The following is a 24629-nucleotide window of genomic DNA, read 5'->3' on the forward strand; positions in this document are numbered from 1 at the left end:
TAAAGTTAATGACTTGACTGGAAATTTCATATATGATTCAATATTCTATTAACTGTGTGAAGTCAGTAAATTATTCTTGATGGAAACAATATCAAATCATAGTTTAATGATACAGTAATAACGGTAAGTAAATTAGCATTCTATGGTCTATTTCCACTCTAATAATGATTAATTAACTTTTCTCGACAGGTGGCTGGAGCAGCGTAGATATCGTTCCCACCTTTGGCCACAAAATCTGAGCTGTTGCTCGTTTGCCAAAAAGAATCGTCCGGAAAGGAGATATGTGGTGGATAACATCATCCGGGAGTGGGGCCACGAAGTTGTGCGCTTGGCACCCGCTCACCCAGAGCTCAACGCCATTGAACAGGTGTGGGTCATATGAAGAGGCAAGTGCGTTCATCGCTCCGTCGATTTACGCGGTCTGACTTGCAGGCCAGGTTGGAGGAGGCAAGGCTTTCTGCTACCCCGGAAGTGTGGGCAGGAGCAGTTAGACAATCACGTCATTTTGAGGAGGAGTACTGGGAATTGGACAACATCCGGGAGACTTACGTGGATCCAGTCATCATTAATTTAGTCAGTGATGATGAGGATGATGATGATCTTTTCCTTGATAGTGATGATGATTGTGATTTGTAAATAGATTATGAATAGTTTTTGGTGTTTCATTTGTACATTTAAAGGGGAATTACAAATACACAGAGTAAAAGTAAAATACATTTCATTTGAAATATTTTTAAGATATACCCACACCAATAGTAACAATGATAGAGGAAAAAGGAACGATGGCAACCCTTGTTCCCCTCAGAGTCATCGCTGATTTCCTCAGGTCAGCTACGTTTCCTACGATAATCGGTAATTATATATGCTTGAGGGTGACTGGAACTGGCATGTCTACCATTGTCATGCCCTGTCACCCATGAATTAAGGATAAGTAAAATGAAATAAGATAAAAGGCTAAAAGAAAAATTTAAAATGAAAACGAAATGAATAACGAAACTCTAAATACCAAAAATAAAACAAAACATTCGCTCGCACGTTCTTTCTCAGGTTTGTGCCATATAGTACTGTTTCATAAGGGTAATAATGCTCAGCTCCATCGCCAATAGAAATGATGATTTTTATTACAATAAAGTAAAATATAGTTACATATAGATAATAAATCGAATATGTGATGTCCAAGGCTATAACAGTATGAACTTTCATTTATTTGCCTGGATGAGAACTGCTGAAAACTTACCAAAACTTACGACATTTCAGTCACTGCTTCTTTGACAGGACTCCTTCCCCTGAATGCATGAGTTTGTTCCTCATTTGCAATACTGCATATTTAACTTGGAAAATTACTTTATACATTTCTCAAATGAAAACCGGAATTCTGGGAGGCCAGGACCCATTACACAATAAAGAAACATTTGCAAAGTCTTTATGAATAGCTGAAAGATTCTGATGTGGGCGGGGCATCTATGCTGCCGTGGAAATACAGCAATAGTGGTAGTAATAGTAGCAGAATGTATAATTTTGGCCTTCAGGTTTATTTATTTGATCATTGGTGATCATTTAGCATCTTTTGCAACTACTTGAGAAATGTATTTTCATCGTCAGTAATTCAATTCTTAAACTTCATGAGATAATTCAGTATTATCCTGAATTATGACGTAGCTTAGAGGGTGGAGCCATTTGTAACGTCACAGGTAAACGTCATTACTGTCTTCTAAGCCATGAATGACTTTTTTAATGTCTCTGACTACAGAAAGTGGTGTGTTCTTCTATGATCAGCTAAAACTATAAGTCATAGGTACAAGATGATGTTAGAAAATAAAATGTATGGTTGTGAAATATTCATATGCCAACTTTCACCTTCATCCGATTCTTTGATAAGGAGTAAAATAAAAAAAACCGTGCACGACGCCTCTGAATCTCATAGTAGTTCATTTACTACAGCACTGCTCAAGAGGCAGGTCTGACATCACTCAAAAGGAGTCGAATTAAAAGGTATTTTTCTCCAGTGAACAAAAGCTTTTGAGGAGCGCCTTCTGAAAACCCGCGCAAAACGACCACGTTGCCCAAAAGTGCCTCTGCTTCATCCAACTGAAACGTCCATCAGAGAAATCGAAGCATTAAAAGAATTAATCGGCGGTTTCTCGAAAACTACCGGCCGCCCCCTACAAGTACTTTACATATAAATCAATAAAGTTGAGCCGCAGACGCCTAAGCGATTCCTTCCGATTTGGCGCACTATTGGAAACCAATGACAATGCGACATGTGGAAAATAATATACAATTCCCACATCAGATTTAACTCTGCCAACAACCACCCTCCCAACCCCCACCCCTTCCCCCAACTCTCGAGCCCCATTTCCTCAACACCTCTTACATTGTGTCCTGAACCTGTAGACAAAAAATTTAAGTGTTTTGTTTTGTAAGTAGCGCCAAATATTTTTTTTCTAATTACTCTATTTCACCTGGGTTTTGTTATTACAGGTATTACCATTGAGTTCGCACATAATATATATATACATACACACACACACACACACACACACATATATATATATATATATATATATATATATATATATATATATATATATATATATATATAATAATGTGTGTGTACTTTTGGTTTTCAACAGCTATTTTTGGAAGAAGTTGATAGCCTGTGCTCTGCCCCTACCCCACTGATACAAGGGGCATTTGTGGAGATGGCAGTCAATATTTCTTGATGGTTACATATACAAGCACTATCCAGACCCAATTATGCTCAACTTCTACCAAAGCGACTGGCGTTTGTGCTATTTTTTGTTTCCGAGTTATCTAAAATATCACATTTAGTTGGCTTAGGCCAGCTTGGGACCATATTGCCAATCATCTCATGACTTGGGTTATGTCATAACCTAAGTATCACAGCCTTCACCAGCCTTAGGACTGAGTTCCCTCGCTTGAGAGGACACTTAAATTCACTTCCTTCCCTTATCTAGTTTGGTAAGTTGGTGAGTTAATTAATAAAAATCTTCGGCTTTAATTTCAGTTACTTGTCTAATTACCAGCATTTTGTTTTACTTACATTATATATATATATATATATATATATATATATATATATATATATATATATATATATATAAGTACAAATATAAATACAAATACAAATATTTTATATATATATATATATATATATATATATATATATATATATATATATATGTGTGTGTGTGTGTGTGTGTACATATATAACCATGTGTAAATAATGAAAATACAATGAACTGTCGAAATTCAAAGCTAAAACTACCCAATCATAGTACTGCCTCCCTCTAAGTGTCAGACACCCTTTGTCTTCCTCTCTCTCCCTTCCAGTATGTCTGTTTTATTTCGTCCCTTAGAATTTATGACGGCACACAATAAATATAAATAAAAGCTTAAATACTCCAAATTTTATAAATAAATGTAAATATAATCTCAGTAACTATAAAATAAGTCTCCCCATTGTGCTGAGTTTTGAGAAAAATGCGAAACTTCCTTAGCAGCGGGGTCAAGAAAGGGTGTATTTCATTGGCAATATATAGATTTCATTAGCAGCAAAATTATTACTAAATATTCCCGTCATTACATTCAAAAGGAACAAAGGATGACATAAAAAAATGGTAATATTAGAGAAAAAATTAGAATTAAGAGCATTTCAGTGGTCATTTAACTGCAAAACTAATGAAGTATTTTGGTCCAGATTAATACAGACGAAAACATCAAAAGAGAACGTACGAAATGCTAATAACGCAGACGATAACGAACCTTAACAACATTGCAAACGACTTAAATCATGTCGACACTATACTAAAATCCTCTCCAGCATTCAGGAGCAAAATTGATAGCCCTTTAATGAAGGCCAATACTGTATCTACAAGTGTCACACACACACTACCTGTTGAGGTACGGTTAAACATACCCAACCTCCATTGAATCTAATTAGGGAACACTAAATCTCACCCCCCCCCTCTCCCCGGCATCTAACACAGGTATATAACACCATCTCCCTCGTTCGTTCCTTCAGTCACAAAAGGATGTCGAGACATGAAACATAACTGCAACGAGCTCCGTAAATTTCGAACGCCTCCACTGCGTCATCTGCCCAGGTTTTCACAGGAAGAAAAGTGAAGTCGTTGCAGATTATTATCTCTTTGTTTTTCCATTATGCTCTCCGAATGGCTGTTTTTAGATTTGGGTGACATCAGGCCACCGAGAGTTGTTGCTCTTTTAATTTTAAGCAGTCGGTATTTCATTACGATTTCTTACTGTAAAATGCTAGAACTTCTTCTTGTACTTATGATTTTGTACTTAAGATTACTGTCAGTCTACGAAGGTTACTCGTAAATCATCACACTCTTCCATCATTTGGGATATTTGTTTACTTCGAGGTCAAGTCCCACCGTTGTTCCTTCAATCTTTTTTTCCTGGTTTTATAGAGACACAGGCAGCATAAGGACTTTAAAGTGCTATTCCCCCCCCCCCAGCCTCAAATTAAACATAGTACTATTCAAATTCTAAACTTACACAGTAGGCTACTCCATCCCAAATACGTTAACTATAATAAAAAAACAATAAAAAAATGAATAAATCGGATTACACAAAGTTATAACAACAAGAATAAACTATCATCAACGAAAATTAAAGTAAGAGGAAATATGAGCAGAAACACTTCAGCGGTTAAGGAAACTTACGATTACTTTGCTAAGGGGAGGGGAAGAACCGCTTGCCGCTAATGTCGGTCCCAGCAGACCCAGACAACGGAGGAGAACTGACGAGAGAGAGAGAGAGAGAGAGAGAGAGAGAGAGAGAGAGAGAGAGAGAGAGAGACCTCAGCTGTCCCGAGCAAGCTCCAATGGGTCACAATGAGGCCGGGAAGCCAACGGGGTTAGAGAGAGTAAGTAGGAACTACGTCGCCTTTAACAGCGAATAAAACTTTCATTATCATCATCCGCTCGGGGCTATTTGCATGGTATTAGCCTCTCTCCAACTGAATTAAACAGCGCTTAGGATGCAATTCAACAATGGGCCAAATTAACTCATTAGCAGTCAAATCTCCGAGTTCCTACATTCAAAAAGAACGAAAATTTTAATAAAGATAATAATAACAGCTGTAAAAGCATAAATAATAAAAATCATTATTCAAGAACATTTTATTAAAAACATTGCTGGCCAAATTCGGATAATTCCACATTAACTTGTTTTTATTTATATTTAAAATCCACCCAGACTGTGGCAAAATTATATATTTTTATATTTTAAACACTTAATAATAATTAAACTATTGACTGAGCGGAGATCTCGTGCCAAGGGGGAAACTCGACTCGAGGTATATAAGAAAAATAAATTTAATACAACGGATACTTTTGGGGACTGACGTAAGTGGCACCTTGGAACTCACGCATCCATTATATAGTTTTATTGTAACTTCGAGATTATCGTGGTAATATTTGATCCACGTCTCCCAAAGAATTACGAGTAATGATGTAAGCAAACAGAAGATAACTCCACACAGAGAAAGAGAAATGCTAAGAATTCCTCTCTCTCTCTCTCTCTCTCTCTCTCTCTCTCTCTCTCTCTCTCTCTCTCTCTCTCTCTCACTATTTGAACAGAAACAGGCTCCTCTCCCACAGAATGCAAGCACAAATTCGTCCTATGTGTAATTGCCATCTCTGAGTATATCATCATGGCAACTCCATAATTCATTAGGGCGGTATCAACAGGGAATGGGATTATACGTTTAGTAACAGGCGAGTCTCGGCAGAGGAATGTCAACTGTTGAGAGAGAGAGAGAGAGAGAGAGAGAGAGAGAGAGAGAGAGAGAGAGAGAGAGAGAGAGAGAGAGTTATTAGCCTATCTTTACATCTCATTCTCAACTGTTGCAACGGAGAGAAAGATAATTATTAGCTCTTCTATTTGTTTAATTTTCAACAGTTGAGAGAGAGAGAGAGAGAGAGAGAGAGAGAGAGAGAGAGAGAGAGAGAGAGAGAGAGAGAGAGAGAGAATCTTTCACTATCTGTCATTCTCTCCCCCATTCCATTTCTCTTAATATGAACGAAAGAAAGGCTTGGGAGAAGGAGAGATGAAGAGACAATAGGAACCCTCCCCAATCTCTCTCTCTCTCTCTCTCTCTCTCTCTCTCTCTCTCTCTCTCTCTCTCGCAGTTATTAATAGTTTCAATCATGTAGAGGAAATATGAGGTCATAAATCTGCTTTCAGAGCGACAGGGTTGCAAAATCAATCCTGTTGTCACCAAGCGTCAAGTCGTGAAAAGGTTGGTGGCTGACCACGGTAATTCATACTTATGACTGCAGTTCCTAATTACTATCGAACAACTCACATAGAGAGAGAGAGAGAGAGAGAGAGAGAGAGAGAGAGAGAGAGAGATATTATGTTGGTCTGAGAGACTGCTTAAATACTAAATTATTTCAGGTATTTTCTTCACTCTTAATTACTTACATATATATTTTTCCACCAATATCCAGTTTCCTCATAACAACGGACGACTCCAAAGGAAAAACAAAATAAATGATGAATTAACTGTGCTGAAAATAGGTATCATTTTCTTTAATACGCGTGCCCGCATGGGAAGCGCATCAATGAAAATTGTAGGAGGACAAATGCCTAAAATGTACATACTAAAATTATATATATATATATATATATATATATATATATATATATATATATATATATATATATATATATATATATATACACACACACACACACACACACACACACACATATATATATATATATATATATATATATATATATATATATATATATATATATATATATATATATATATATATTAATATTCAGTTCCTCGCTGGGTGAGCGGGTTCCGTTCTTAGCTACCACTCTGTTGGTCGCAAGTTCGAATCTCCGACCGGCCAGTGAAGAACAAGAGGAATTTGTTTCTGGTGATAGAAATTCATTTCTCGCTATAATGTGGTTCGGATTCCACAATAAGCTGTAGGTCCCGTTGCTAGGTAACCAATTGGTTCTTAGCCACGTAAGAATAAATCTAATCCTTCGGGCCAGCCCTAGGAGAGCTGTTAATCAGCTCAGTGGTCTGGTTAAACTAAGATATACTTAACTTATATTAATATTTATATATATTATTATAAAAGCGAATTAACCCCGGCCATGGTTTGAAACTGTCTTTTGGATTTGATACCGAGGTAGACAGCTGATTTATCCACTAAAGTAAAAAGCAAAATTTAAGCTGATTTTGACATTGCTGCCAATATTCCTGCTGGGTTGAATTCCCACATATACAGCAGGGTCGAAATCAATTTAGATAAGTCTACAATCTAACTCTGTATACAATCCGAAAAGACACAAGTTCGAATCACGGCCAGGGTTGACGCGCTTTTATAACAATATTAAATACACAAATAAATAAATATAATTATGTACATATATAATTGTGTGTGTGTGTGCATTTTGGGCAGCTTTCCTCTTAAACAGTTTTCACTGATGGCAACTGCCTTGGTGGCATATGAAGTTTTTTCTCGAAGAACTCATCACATCGATTCTCAGGGGGTCATGTTCGAGTGAATAAACAAGCACAATCTTTCTTTCCATTTATCGTTCTTATCTTGACAGCTGTTCCGCCATTCTATAACATTATCAAGTGACTGCTGAGTCGTATTCTGTTTTATTATCGTTGACTAACCTAACAAGATCCCACGTCATCACTCGTCAATCACCACTGGTATCATTATAAATAAATCATCACCAGTAGCACACATCAATCACCACTACCAAAACAACGCATCAACGAAATTATCACTATCAGACATTCATCACAGATGTCACCACCATCAGCTCCCACTCATCAGACACGTCAGTCCCTTGCAACACATATCGGTCATTACTCACATCATTTATCCATCGCCGACCAGCAACAAACAACAATCACCACACATCAATAAATACTATCATCACACACACAACAATCACTAGCATCACACGCCAATAACCACCGTCATCATCACACATCAATCACCGTCGACACCACCTTAATCACATTAGCATCATTATCGAGACAGAGCTCAGCCCAGCATCTTCCTTAACATGCCTACTACCGTCCCCCACCCCCAGCCCGTGGCCAACATGCTCCCAAACCCGGCCCTGTCCCCCGACCCCCTTCTTCAATATCATTTCCCATCGCGGGAATAAAAAGAGAAGGAGGAGGAGGATGAGGAAAGAGAAGACGGAGGAAGAGGAATAAGCAAGAGGAGGAGAAGATGATGAAAATGATACGAATCACAACATTTCCCAAAATCATTAATCATTTCCCTTTCGCCTCGAAACCCCGACGACGGCGGTAAATGACGATGTGCTCAACGAGAGAGCGTTAATTAAGGACACCGAGAGAGAGAGAGAGAGAGAGAGAGAGAGAGAGAGAGAGAGAGAGAGAGAGAGAGAGGGTGGGCAAGGGAGAGAAGGGGAGGAGGGAATAAGAGGGGCAAGGGGAGTTCCGATGCTATGCTGTTTAACGAAGCGATAAACAGCTACCGACATCGGCGGACCCTCTCCTCATTCCGACAGAGAGAGAGAGAGAGAGAGAGAGAGAGAGAGAGAGAGAGAGAGAGAGAGAGAGAGAGAGAGCTAAACGAAAAAGAAAATATCCGATAACCTCCTGGAGACAAACCAAGCTATGGTATTTTGGTTACCATTATCGGCTAATCGATGGCCGCCAAATTCATTTCCTCAATCGCCGGGAAAACTCCGATACAGGAGCCGTAATGACATCAGCGCGTAATCCCCGAAAAGGCAAATAATTAAATCGCGCGCCGCAAGACCTCGGCTACAAACCATTAGCCCGTATTAATTATGCATAATGAAGTTTCCATCAATTGATCGGCCGGCAATGTTCTAAAATTCGCCGAGGTGTCGCTCATCGCCTTTCTTGTTAAAGGCTGTTTATTGATCGATCAACACTCCTTCGGTATTTACATCACCTGTTTGCAGCTAAGCCCCCATCAGGGTTATTAGGCCACGCCAGGGGGAGAGAGGATGTTGAGGAATCTGATATTGGCTAATAGAGTGAGTGGGTAATCTTTCTCTCGATCACCTCTGTGAAGAGCCCAATAGCTTCTTCTGCTGATTAATTACAGCTAAGGTTATGAAACCACACTCTTGTTCATCCGAAACAGAGAGAGAGAGAGAGAGAGAGAGAGAGAGAGAGAGAGAGAGAGAATAAGAAGTTACGATTTGCGAGGTCACTCTATTGTTCATTTCAGACGCAGAGAGAGAGAGAGAGAGAGAGAGAGAGAGAGAGAGAGAGAGAGAGAGAGAGAGAGAGAGAGAGAGAATTAACAGTTACGACTTGCGAGGTCACTCTATTGTTCATTTCAGACGCAGAGAGAGAGAGAGAGAGAGAGAGAGAGAGAGAGAGAGAGAGAGAGAGAGAGAGAGAAGTTCAAGCAAGAAGTCAAATGTGGATTTAAAGCTAGGATTTATGAAGTCACGCTATTAGCCATTTACGACGGAGAGAGAGAGAGAGAATAAAGCAGTTGCGCATTAAAAAAAAACTAAATTAAAAGAAAAGAGAATGGGATATATGCAAACAATTTTTAGCAGTTGTAACGCCATTCCACCATATCAAATTAATTAATCAATCTATTTAACACCCTACTTTTTCATTTTACAATATCACAACACCATAGCTACTGTAGCGTCGATTTTGATCGGACAGCATAAACCAATTATTTAATTAAAACTTGGGTTAAATGCTGAAACGCCAGGTAATCCGATTCACAAAGGATTAAGAACTGAGAGAATTAGCACGGGGTTGAAGCTCCGGTTAAACAGGATGGGTAATTCTGGCTATGCTTTTCCACCTTGCTTAGTGTCCATCGGAATTTAAGCCATGTTATTAGTGTCCATCAGTATTCAATCAGTATTACACAGTCCAGTATTTCTCCCTTTTTTGTATAATAGTAAGTAGGTATTTTATCTCGTGAAAGCTTGCTTAGCAAATTAATAGAATTGTTCTTTGTCCACTGGAACATAGGCACATTTTGAATAATAATAATAATATTGATAATAATAATGAATATTTACTTGCTTTGTAGCCTTCTGAATGAGAAAATAAATAAAATAATTACACTGATTACTACACCCTGTTAAGAAACAGTGATTTACGTAACGTACCGTAACTGATGTTGATTCATTTTTCTTGAGCCACGAAGGAAGGCTTTACAATAAGAACCATACATAAGCGCGTGCAGACACATTCACACACACACACACACACACACACACACACATATATATATATATATATATATATATATATATATATATATATATATATATATATATATATATATATATATATATATATATATATATCTGCCCATGCAGAGGGTAGTTCTATAAGATAAGAATAATGGAAACAGTTGTAAAGCTTCCAACAATTATTTCATTCGCTCTCTCTCTCTCTCTCTCTCTCTCTCTCTCTCTCTCTCTCTCTCTCTCTCTCTCTCTCTCTCTCTCTCTCTTATCTTTTCCTTTCATACGTCCGAAGGCGAAAGACCGAGCAGTTCGTAAGCATATTGCCATAAATTCACATTTTCTTCTTGAGCCATTGCAAAGCGGCATTATTTATTTGTTGACAATGTTCGACGCGAGAAGAATTTATTGCCTGAGTTCTATTAAATAAGTGCTCGGCTATAAATCTAAAGGAGTCATCACAGCCTGTTTTACTGAAGAGCTGAGATAATAAAAAATAATGAAAAATACAGCGAAATATAATCGAAACGTCTATGAAATGTTAAGAGCAGAAAAATATTGAGAAAAAGGTAGAGATAAAATATAGTAACAAATAAAAATTGATAAACGCTATGCAGAAGACAAAAAGAGAAAAAAATATACGAGAAGGTAAAAGAAAATTACTATACAGTAATATAATCATTAGAACATAAAAAGAGAAAATAGGAAAACTAAAAATTACAAATGAGACAAATGATAATGACTACTGGATACAGTACTCACTAATAAGGGACAAAGTATAAACAATGGAAAGGACATGAGGAAAAGAAAAGGAAAAGGAGGCATAAAAAGAAACAGGCTAAAGAGGAGAAAAAGATATATAAAAAGAATAAAAAGATACAGGACAGAAGCTGCTATCGAAGAACATTTATGCCCGAACATGTCGTTGAGAGCATATGGCTCCAAAATATGCCTTTTAGGGCGTGTGTTAAGGTAAAAAGCGACGCTGCGTTGTAGATATTTTCAAAACATACATATATATATATATATATATATATATATATATATATATATATATATATATATATATATATATATATATTACACACAGTATAAACATAATAACACGTAAGGTACTGTATATACTGTAAAGGCTTATCTATATAACGAGAGAGGGAGAGAGAGAGAGAGAGCCAAAAATACAGAATCGATCATAAGCCATTACGGGGAAACAGCAACCACATAAAATAACCGATGGAGCCACGAGACAACAGTCCCGAGTAAAAATCCACTTTTTCTTCCCCATCCGTATAACGCCCGCCCGGAATCTTTTAATTTCCACTACACAAAAGAAATTCATCTCGACAGACTCTTTGAGAAGGACATAACAACGACGCAGCTTACCCCTCTAGCAACCCCCACCCTCCCCTTTACTTCCACTTTCTCGAAATCAAACTGTACGGAAACACTTGAAAGCGTTCAGTGCAGAGAAAGAAATCGCTTGCTAGCTTCCGAGAACAATCAGTAGCGATCCTATTATTTTCGCCAGTCAAAATAAAACGAGTTTGAAAGAAGTCTCTTCAAGAAAGCGACTTAAACGCACACAATGGCTGTTATAAATCTTTAAATTTACATTATCGGTTTTCAAGCCTCATTTGGACTAATTGCACTTTCTACCAGACCTCCAGCTACGGCTTGGCTAATATCAGAGAGTATATTTTAAAGCTTAAGTCCATGACATAATAAAAGCCTCAGAATCTGCATAGAGTTGTTTCAATAACGCTGGGCATCTTGCAAGGCAGGCATGTTGAGCCTAAGCTCAGCCCCTCTCCCTTATGCGGACTGGATTAAAAAAGTATTTATAAATAATTGACAACAGCCGAGTGCCCTAATAACGTATGACGTAAAAGAAATATTTGTGAAAATTTCAGAACATTAAAATAACGCTCATAATTTCCACTTAAGCAGGAATCTTTCCCAAATTTCACAAAAGAAAAGAGCACGCTATATTTATAAACAGGAGCACCAACCAATACCTTTTCATAAATTTCGAAAGATACCACCAAGCGTCTTCATACATCGAAGAGCTGTCCAACCTGTTCTCATAAAGTTCCAGACAGTACTACAAAACCCAGTCATAAATTCCAACGGAGCTGAAATGGTTCAGTAAATTCCGAAATATAATACAAAGGATGTTCATTACTGATTTCAATGCTTTTTTGGTTATTTCAAAAACATTCTGCAAAATATATTTATAAATTGTAGCAACATCTTTAACAAAACGTACCGAACTCATAAGGACTAATTTTTGACGATAAAACGTTTTCGTCAATTCAAAGCACGCACGCACAAACACACACACACACAAACACACATAAAAGAACAAAACGACCGCGAAAAGCTCAACGTTCATATACAAAATTCAAACATAGTTAAAAAATGCTTGAAAAAAACACAAGCAGGTTTTCAAAAAAGGTTACCAGGATATGCAAATGTTTTTTCACCAAAAAATAAAGACTTTGGGAGTGAACTACTCTAATCACACAAAACTAAAGACTCGTTGGCAATCGATTATTCAGAGTACCCAATGTCAAAAATCAAACTGTTATCGATATCATGGCATTTATTTCGTTGTTGTTAATCGTGTGTAGGTGTGTGTGTATATATATACATATATACACATACATACATACATACATACATATACACACACACACACACACACATATATATATATATATATATGTGTGTGTGTGTGTGTGTGTGTGTGTGTTTGTGTGTGCATAGAGTCTATTATTCATCCGTACTTCATTTTTCGCATTCAACAAGTACTTGTATCTTTGATCCCTATAGCAGCAACGACCATTTATGACATGCAAAAATAACTACTAAACTAAAAGTATGCAACAATTATATTTGTATTTCTCCTGCATGTTTACTACTGACGTCACTGACATAGCCAGGCTAGATTGATACAAACTTACTTAAATTATATAATAACCTAATTATTTTATATAGTAACATAGAAAGTAATACGTACCATCGGGGATAACGACGGCTTTATATGGTAATACTGACTTGAGTTATCTTACCGTATTTACTCTAACATATCAATTCACTGCTTTAACACGAATGGGCAAAAAGGATTAATGGTGGGATGTCACAAACTCATCGTTTCTAGCACCTTTTGTCATTTTGCCGCCAAACCTGTGCATCAAATGGTGAAAATGATTTTTCTGTATTCGTGGAAAAACGTATCAGAAGATTTTTAAAAAACCGCGTTCGTTTTAAGCTTTACCAGAAAACTTTGTCTAGTTAGTGAATACTACGTATGTTTGTGTGCCGGCTAGTACTGCGATAGTGAGAAAACAGCAGTAATGATGGTCTTTCTTAGAACATGTTAGTAACCATGTTTACAAAGCCAAAAAGTAATATCTTCATATCTGATTCTTTTTTTTTTCACACTATAAACACGTGAATATTATTATTATTCAGAAGATGAAATGATTCTCAAGATAATGACTATTAGGTTAATGCCAAAGATAGACCACACTACTACTACTTCTAATAATAATAATTTCATTCCTTTTCTTATTTTTTACCTATTTATGCAAAAACCCGTTTTACCTATTTATGCAAAAACCCGTTTTACCTATTTATGCAAAAACCCGTGCACGGCAAAGGAAACGAATCGTGACGCAAGTCAATGGCAATACCTCGGTAAATCAATCAATAATTTAGGGGTCATGCATGGGGATAGTTTCGTAATCGTTTTACAAGAGAGAGAGAGAGAGAGAGAGAGAGAGAGAGAGAGAGAGAGAGAGAGAGAGAGAGAGAGAGAAACTCACGGCCAAAACTAAACTAGAACAAGGACCCATAAAAAACAGGGCACATAAAAAGTCCATGAGCATAAACTTCAAGAGTATACAGTTGTTAAAAGCTGAAGTCTGCGGTCATATTACAGGAAAGATTTCTGACGTAAATTATAAAATGACATTGAGAATAATAGAAAATATATATATGATAACTGTTATGCATACATACTACCAAGAACTTCAGAGGCTATTGCCATTAAATAACTTATAAAAGGAAGAATTGGCAGCAAGGAAAGAAAACCTTCAGGTACTGATTGCTCAGCTCCATACACCGCCGTCACATAAACCAACTTAGTCGGACAGCACGGAGGAGAACAACACACAACATTGCTTAAGTCGACTGAGACGTGATACCAGGTACATTTGGAGGACCAAGATTATTGACAACTGAATGGACAAATGTACAGATGAAGTCACAAAATGACAAGGGATATGCCACACTAACACAAAAGAGCAATGCGGAACCCCAGTACTCTCTCACTTGCAGGCTTTTTTGATAACGAATCCATTCATATTTCACGATCAGAAGAGGACAACAGTATGTCTTGGGAAGACAATATCACGAGACTGGCTAAGCGACCTGTGAGAAGTCTGCCGTTCTTTTTATAGGAGCGTAACGAGTAATTTTCTTTTGAGCAAGTCCTGGCTAACGCAGGCTTTGAAAATCCGAGTCCCTTTAAGTGTTGCACGTGCTTCTTTGAGCAATTACTCCAGATACGTGGCGGAAATTCGTGTATCCGGCTAAGTTTGGCTGTAAGAATCCAGTACTCTTTTTTAAAGTTGAGGTACTGCTTCTCTTTTGAATAGCTTTACGAGTTAATATGACTGTAATAAGGTTTTATGACACAAGTAATTCTTCACTGTCTTCAATATTATGTTTACAAATACTTCAACAATGAACTGTGGAATGGTTGCAAACTATACAAGTTGTAGTGGTTCTGCAAAACAGTTACAATTTAGACATTTAATGCAGGAGTTGGCTCCCGTTGCCAATACCTTTTGCTTGGTCCTTGCCTGCCGCAACCACCTGACCCAACTGATAATGTGTACGAGCATCAAACTTGGGTCAAGTAAAGAGCACGTGAATGGAGATATATATATATATATATATATATATATATATATATATATATATATATATATATATATATATATATATATATATATATATATATAACACGGCATTCAGTGAATTCGAAATTCTCGATTTCCTGCTATTCTTGAAAGCAGTTTCTACAAAATTTCTTCAGCAGATCCGAACAGGAAATGAAATAACGAAATTCTCTTTTCTCCACGTGGTTTAAAGGTGCAGAAGAGAAACGCGGTCAGTATAGTACAACGAAAGATATGAATTCATATCAGCTCGTATGTAAATATTTCTGTCGGCGTCAGATACTTTTACTAGAGCTGAACTAACCAGTCCTCGCTCGTGTAATATACTGTCGACCGTTTTTCATTTTGTGGTAGAAATTTATATGAAATCGGCTAGTCATATTCTACGACCAATGGAAATGCGACAGCCTTCTGGTTAATGTGACCTGTAGATCTCATTTACATTTAAAAAAAAAAGCTGATATTTCATTAAAGTAGTGATAATGCGTCGATATAACCAGAGTAAATCACATAACTGCTAGAGACATATGTACGACAACAGGCGTAAAACTTTATCCGTTGCAGCACAGCTTTTGAAGCGTTGAAAGCATTAATTTCTTCCGAAGGCATTTCTTTCAAGCCTGGGGGGGGGGGGGCGTTCTTCATTTCATTTCATGTTCTGACTTCTGGATGATTTTAGTGAAAATCTAACCAAAATGTTGAGAAACAGAAATGTTATGCCTTTATTAAGGTGCAATCATTGTGGGCGTTGTGCCTGAGTGGTGCAGCACTCCACTCAAGCTTGGTGGGTCCATGGATGACTCCCGGCCTATCGCCAACCGGTTCACCCAGCTATAAATCGATACCGGTATCTGCTGGGGTTAATAAAAGGGATTAGGGCTCGCAACCTCACTCCTGGAGGCTTGCTGAGAAAGCAGAAGGCTGTACTCTTCTGGCGACACACCCTCCGAGTTGGAAATGGCGTATGGTGACATACATACATACATACATATATATATTATATATGTATGTATGACGTTTATATATATATATATATATATATATATATATATATATATATATATATATATATATATATATATATATACGAGTATATATATGTAGGAATGATATGGAGATTGCTTTGCCCGGTTGGCTCCGCCCTCTAAATGGTGGGGAGGATTATCATCACTGGTAGGTACACAAAAACATACTGGTACGCACACATCTCTTTTGTCAGACTACTTTAGATTAATTCCAAGGCTTCTCATTCATCCTCCATCGGCATTCTTGTAGTAGTTAGGCCCATCCAGACACACGATCACAAAAAGAGAAAGATATAGAGAAAGACACTTGGGACTATATCAAATTCATATTAAAAAAACAACATAGAGAGGAGAGAGAGAGAGAGAGAGAGAGAGAGAGAGAGAGAGAGAGAGAGAGAGAGAGAGAGAGAGAGAGAGAGAGGGGGGGATTTAATTTATTAAAACTGGAAAGACGTGGTTCCAAAGAGAGGCGAACAGAAAGAGAGAGAGAGTATACGAGTTTACGGAGAGAGAGAGAGAGAGAGAGAGAGAGAGAGAGAGAGAGAGAGAGAGAGAGAGAGAGAGAGAGAGAGAGAGAGAGAGATTTGACCTTAACGCATCATTCTTCGACTAATTGTCACGATTTGTCACATTTGTGCTAAATTTTTTCTTTTATCGTTCCACATTAAATCAGCTATTAAACAGCGAGAAGAACTACTGAAATCAAACTCTGCACACAATTACATAATATACATACAGTTTACGCATCGCAGAACTATTCTCTAAAATATATTTAGAATGAACTATTTTCCTACCCACTTTTAACCCCAATCTATCGGCCTCCAGAGAAGCCATGTCAACTGGCTCCTTTAGGACATAGTCCCCAATCTTCTCCCTTCCTCCTTACTTGGCCCTGTGTTTGATAAAGCCGACTGGTTGCCCATCCCGTCGGACTTTAAATGAAAAAACAAATATAAGGTATCTACTTCATCAATAGGCCGGAAAGACAAGTGGATACCGAAACTGGCATTTCGGAGTTTTCCATTTCCTTGCTCTTTTCGTTCTCTCTCTCACTCTCTAATCAGCAGTAAGCTCAGTGGACCGTATGCGGAAGATAGAGAGAGGAAGACAATGACTCTCGACTTGCTTCAGTGCTTGCAAACATACGATTCCTCTTCCGATTCCATCCATTTTCCTCATCTCTCTCTCTCTCTACACACACACACACACACACACATACATATGTATGTATGTATAATTATTCAAAATGTTTATATTCTCACTGTCACATTGTTCCTCTCTTATCAAGGTTTTTTCACAATACTATTTACTGCTCTGATCTTTTTCTCATTATTTCCAATTTGACCATTAATTCGTAATAACCTACTTTCTCTGGGTCTTTCTAACTCTACTACACATATTCCTACGTAAGTTCCAAATGCTGCTCTCTCTCTCTCTCTCTCTCTCTCTCTCTCTCTCTCTCTCTCTCTCTCTCTCTCTCTCTCTCTCCTGTCTAATTAAATTGTGGACAATGCGTAATAAAACGCAATGCAAGACACCCTGTCAGTTTGAATCATATTCCTAACTTATGCTTTCGCGAAATTGGAAACGTACATATTCCTCTCCAAATCTTTTCTCTCCCCCATACCATATTTTTTTCAGATATTAGAATAACCAGAACTACTCTGACATCTCCCTACTTGTGTTTACACACACATACACATATATATACACATACATACATACATATATATATATATATATATATATATATATATATATATATATATATATATATATATATATATATATATATATATTAATCTTTTAATCGTTTACCTCTATCAGATCTAAAGTCTGTTCTCTCTTCCAACTCTACAACCGATTGGCGACTTTCCGATACCGGAAAGGCTCCATTTGGCCCAACAATTACATCTGGATCATCGCTAATTGCGCCCCTTCCATAACAGAACAATCATCTCTTATACTAATTACTCACTTAGCACCTGAGGACGGAAAGATCGGGAACGGGACTGCCTACCTGGAATGGAATAAAAGCATAATTAGAGTCAGTTTAAGCTTTATAACGCAGCTCATTAAGGGCGAATTTTCCCTGCGAGCGATCCGAGTCATTTCAACACTAAGGAAGATAAAAGACAAAAAATGAAATGCTCCCGATACCGGAGATGTTCAGTTTCCCATTACGTGCATTTCTTTGTGATTTCTCTTGATTTAAAGCTTTTATTTAGAGATCCAACTTCACTGTAAAATCAGTAATATACACACCGACCTTGAATCACTCAGAGCATGCATGCATTTTATATAATATAAAAATTTGCTTACTGCTATACATAATAACACTTAAAACCATTATGCACTACACACGTCCAATATGTATGTCTATATACATGTATTTACATACATATATATACATATACATACATATATATATATGTATATATATGTATGTAAATACATACACAAACGTATATATATACACACATTATATATATATATATATATATATATATATATATATATATATATATATATATATATATATATATATATATGTATATATATTTTTCATGCGTGTATGGATGTCCGGCTATGTACAAATTGCGGGCGTCAATGCCGTCGGCACAATAAAATCCAAGCCCCGGATTATAGCATTGAAAAAATCATGTAATTCATTTGCTGGATGAAAGCTTTATGACATCAAAAATATCATCGATGAAATCAAACTATAAAGTAATTTCAAGTCCACCTGAAATATTATGTTTAATAACAGGTCAATATAGGGCATTTATTTCTTGTCACTGGTGTCAGTTTTTCATTTAGATCCAAATAAAAACATGAAATGTGTTTTTGAGAGAGAGAGAGAGAGAGAGAGAGAGAGAGAGAGAGAGAGAGAGAGAGAGATAAATTTACTCTCATAGTGGCATTCGAACATTTATTCCCCTGTCAACAATCACTCGCCAAAAATTAAAAAAAGCCTATAAATATTTTGGGAGAATATATTTTACATCGATCGCTTTCCCATTTGTAGTCAAATGATTTCAGGGGGATAATGACGCGTCCTCGTCAGTTATACCGAAATGAAGCTTGGCGCATACGAACATAAATCAATCACGAGACGGACGGCGGAACACGAGTCGAGGAGATCGGACGAGTTTGATGGACCAGTTTGACGAGACACGAAGACGGTCTGGTGGAGGCGCTGTTTTTATCTCCGCGAAGGACCTTGGTCATGTCTTCGGTTGTGTTTGTCTCCCGACTGAGTCTGTCTGTTAGCAGGACTCTGGGTAAAGGAATGTACGGATTTAAAGCATATCTTTTTCTATAATTCATTATGTTCAATGAATAACTACTTGGGTTTTCTAGGAGATTTGGGTATAGATATAGTTTTTTTTACTGTTTGTATACCGTTACCGTATCAAAAGCGAATTTAAATATGATAGCAGCTCCGTGATCTTTGTGAAAGAATGAGTAAATGATGCAGTGTATCCTAGTAACTATGCTAATAGCATCCTCGTAATCATGAAAGAGACAGTATTTGAAAAACAATGCTAACATCCTTTGCAGACGTTTGCCACCTCGCACTTCCCTTCCGAGTCACCTTTGTAACGGCACCTCCGTTTCTTTTCCCCTTGTTTCCTGTTAACGTTCCTTAATTTTCCCTGCCTTTCCTCTTCAGTTCCATTGCTGTTGTTTTCTACTTTCTTTTCATTTCTAACTTATCATTCAGTAGTGTCCTTTGGAGTTGGCAAAGACACGGGCTTCAAGTAAATCTGCCTTCGTAAAAGAGACGCCAGTTCTCTAACACTTTTTTTCCCCAGCAACTGGTTCTCGGTTCCTTCAACTTTTATTCCAGTCTTTCCCCTTCCTGTCTTGTTTTGCCTCTTTCCTCTTATTTTCCACATGATTTCTTCAAACTTCTCCCTTTTTAGAAGGGAAACAGATGAAAATAGCCACAAACTACGAGAGGAAGGAGGGAAAACACGGCATCGGAAATAAAAAACCTTTTTCTCTCAACTTTTCTCGAGAACAGGATCTTCTTTCCTTCTCGAGGCTGGGAAATCGGAGGAGAAAGGCGCTTAAATAAGTGAAAATGCTGTATTGGAGGTAAACCAGTTAATCTGGTGAAAAAAAAGGAAAACCTACACCAGCAATAACGAACACATGATAGCGGGGAAAAAGAGAAATTGCACTTTTATTATTTACCGAGCACTTCCGGTCAACCTTCTTTGTTCTCTGTTTAATGATTTTACGCTGGTCGGTTCATAACCCGTATTCTTCAAGGCCAATATCAAATAATATATATATATATATATATATATATATATATATATATATATATTATATACAGTATATATATATATATATATATATATATATATATATATATATATATATATATATATATATACACATATATATGTATATATACACACACACACACATATATACAGTATATATATATATTATATATACAGTATATATATATATATATTCATCTATAATATATATATATATATATATATATATATATATATATATATATATATATATATATATATATATATATATATATATATATATATATATATATATATATATATATATATATAATATAATTGCCCTCAAACGATGTGCTACACAAAGGGCCTCTGTAAAATTTCTGCACACGTCTTTTCTGTGCTTCATCTTTCGCAAATCTCCACTCTTGTCCAGCCTGCAGTCTCATAGTTCTCATTCAAGAAGGTCCGAGCCTTCCAACCCTTCAGGTACACATAGGAATCAAGCCAACACTGTTAGGTACTCTTTTCCCATGAGTTGTGAGAAAGGATATGTCTAAGCCATCCCTTTCTGCCCACATTGCACCTCCGTCATTTTCCTTAAAGCATCATCTCTGACTCTGCCCCTGAGGTTCTAATCTTAAATTAACAAAACCTTTTAGGCAGATTCACTGGCATAATTGATGTTCGAACGGTGATGAAGATCTTCCTCAGACTTATTATGTGACAGTGTCACTAAATTTCAGCTCGAGGGAGCCTGCATTGGATACAACTATTCTTAAATTAATGAAAGATTCAAACTCATTAATCATTTTTCTGTCTAATATTATTCCCTCTCTTTGGGCATAGTCTTCATTACTTTTGTTTTTCTTAGATTTATCCCCTCCCTTGAGATAAATAAAGTATTCTGTTAATCAAGCTTTGTAAATTTTGTGGTATGGTGCTGATTAAAGCAACATAATTTCCGTATTCCAAGTCTGTCAATTTTCTATCATTACCTCAGCATATACATTCTCTTCCACCTCCAACCACTTTTTCTTGAGAAGGGCAAACACAAAGGGACATAACAATCGCCTGCAGTATCCCGCTATATACCACTAAGTCACCTGACACAACGCAACCACTACCACTGCATCTATCTGCTCGTTCAAAGATGATTTCAGTTATCTTTGCATGTTTAAGGGAAATACAACAGTGGCGAAATTTTCAAATTCGTTACACTTTTGCTCAATTTGCCTTAACACTAATATCTGATCTGTGCCACTCTGGCCTCTTCAAAAAATCTGATTCTTCCAACAGCATGTTGGTAGGCCTATATCCTTCGGCTTCTTTTTTCAAGTCCTTTATCCTTTACATTGAATAGATATGAGAAAGATACGAGAAAAATTAATAACACCTGCATATATATATATATAAATATATATATATATATATATATATATATATATATATATATATATATATATATATATATATATATATACAGTATATATAGATATACACACACACACTTAAATATAATACATATATCATGCCTTACTTTTATTCATGACCTCACACAAAATTTGTTCTCCTTGTGTTGTCTTCCATTTCCTGATATTACTGACCCATCCCTACATACAAGCGTAGATCGCTTCATACACACATACACAAACACATATATATATACATATATATGTATATATGTACACACACATAATATTATATATATGATATACATACAGTATGTATATATATACACACTGTATGTATATATATATACAATAATGTGTAAATACAGTATATATACACCATACGAATAAACAAATTCAGAACATGCCGTCCACATTGGTTACTCAACTGACAAACTGGAGGCCACGCAACCATTAATGGATACCACGGGCGTCCTTTGATCAACAAGCGTGGGCATTTAGTTCATTAAACCACCTATTCACAGGTTAATTATCTCTCAAGTTCCTCCCCTTTATCTCTCTCAACGTTCAGGTCGAAGAAGTTACTTTCATTAACACCGTCCTGGATACGGGGAGTTCATCCCTTCTTCCAGCATTTATGAAAAAGCGGGAGTTTTTTCTTAGTGGCGCATCTCGGAAATGACCTCCGTTTCAGAAGCTTTGTCCCTCATATCCTTATTGGCGTACTGTTTGTCCTGATTGTCCTAAGAAACATTTACTTCGTCCTAAATGGCATTACTGATATGTTCATTACCTGAAATGTCGTTGATCACATGTTCTTCTGAAATGTCTTTGTATATTTTTATCTAGATGGTTTTGTGTTAGATGTCCTCATTGAGAAACTTTTTATCTGAAGTGTCATTATTGATTCATTCTTCGTCTAAAATATTCTTATATGACTCATACTGACATGTCTATTTCCCTGATCATTTCTCGTTATAATGTTATTCGGATTCCACAATAAGCTGTAGGTCCCGTTGCTAGGTAACCAATTGGTTCTTAGCCACGTAAAATAAATCTAATCCTTCGGGCCAACCCTAGGAGAGCTGTTATTCAGCTCAGTGGTCTGGTTAAACTAAGGTACACTTAACTTATATACCTACAGTATATGCCCCGATAGAAATGTTACTCACTGAATATTAGTGCATAAAGTCACGAATTCTTTCCCGTGAAGGCCGTCGGTGCGTGAAACTTACTAATCTTTATATAACAAAGACCTCAATGAAAAGTCGGTGGGAAAAGATTAGAGGTTGTTGAAAAGAAAAATTAGGTAAGTAGATCATGTCATCCCCATAGCAAATCAAGCACACTAAATAACGATATTTTAAATCTAATTTGTACTCTGGTTTACACATACACACACACACACACACACACAAGACAGGTTAAATAGGAACTAAACGGTTTTGCAAGAGCGCTTTTAAACAGGTGTGCTTTGAGTACGCTTCTGTTCACTGTTGGGAACGTTTAACACCAGCTCCAGAGGCCTTTGTCCTTATATCTGGAAACTATAATGTTTAAATTTAGAATCTCTAGTGTTCAGTTCTGGAAACCTTTGGGAGTTATGGATCGTTTGAAGTCACTGTTGGATTATTTTACGTTTAGTTCTGGATATCCTGTTTTCCTTTTATGAACTTTCTGAATTCAGTTCTGATATCTAATACTCCTGAGTTCTGGAATCTCCTTTTGTCAATTCTTAAGCCTCCGCGTGCATTCGGAATGGTCTTCCAACCTTATGAGAACAAAGTAATGGGCCTATAACTTCAAGATGTTGACTGAGAAACATCTAACAGCTCAGACACTGGCGTAAGCCTATTCCATTCCATTCCATTCCATTCCATTCCAGCCGGGCCCAGGAGGTCGATAGGCCGGATCAAGTGAAAGTAACGAGGTTCTCCGACATAAAATGCGGTAAACATCGTCAGACTGGGTTTAGCGCTCGCCTGCCGTTTTTTTTTTTTATTTTTTTTATACGGTTTCTCCATGCTTGTGAATTGAATTTATCTCTACAGGTGAATATTATATATATATATATATATATATATATATATATATATATATATATATATATATATATATATATATATAAATTATATATGTGTCTGCATTTCTGGCATTCTCCTCCTGTTGACATGTTCCCTGCTTTCCGATAATTCTCTTTCCTTTAATACGCGGATATGTCCTTTAATTTCGAGTGCATATCAGTGAAATTCCCCTCCTGCTTACGTTTTTACAGATATCTAAATGATCTTTTCGGTAACAGTCGCCGTTTCGTCTACCTTCGCACCAAAGAGCACTGATGTGGCTGGGGAAGGTTTGGATTATTTCTCATTCTCTCGGTGTCTATAACCATTGTTATTGCGGTGCCTTTTTACAATACCTAGCCCACGCCCCTCTCTCAGCATCGATGGTCATTATTTTCGTGACAGCAATTTATAACTGCAATCTCACTTATTCCCGTTGTTGACCACCGCTGATAATATAATAAGCATATAAACGCACCTTTGTCTGTCAGGTTCTCTCTCTACTTCGATGACCACTGTTGTTGTGGCTCAAGTTAATCTCTCTCTCTCCTCTCTCTCTCTCTTCTCATATGGCATGGTGGCCAAGTTCTCAGGGGAGGGAATAGGCCTTTGG

At 36.9% G+C, this 24629-nt stretch overlaps 2 protein-coding genes across 3 annotated transcripts in view; one reads left to right on the top strand and one right to left on the bottom strand.

Moving 5' to 3' along the window:
* The window catches only part of LOC136847926 (uncharacterized), a 1286-nt gene extending 904 nt beyond the window's left edge, over positions 1–382 (top strand). Inside the window, exon 2 of the mRNA XM_067119944.1 lies at positions 190–382. Within this exon, the coding sequence (XP_066976045.1) occupies positions 190–382 (193 nt within the window). The remainder of the gene's footprint in view (positions 1–189) is intronic.
* Positions 1–24629, bottom strand: part of LOC136848077 (extracellular serine/threonine protein CG31145) — a 694897-nt gene that overhangs the window by 270854 nt on the left and 399414 nt on the right. The window lies entirely within an intron of this gene.

The sequence above is a fragment of the Macrobrachium rosenbergii genome, chromosome 18 (assembly GCF_040412425.1).
Source record: "Macrobrachium rosenbergii isolate ZJJX-2024 chromosome 18, ASM4041242v1, whole genome shotgun sequence".
Taxonomy (NCBI): Eukaryota; Metazoa; Arthropoda; class Malacostraca; order Decapoda; family Palaemonidae; genus Macrobrachium; species Macrobrachium rosenbergii.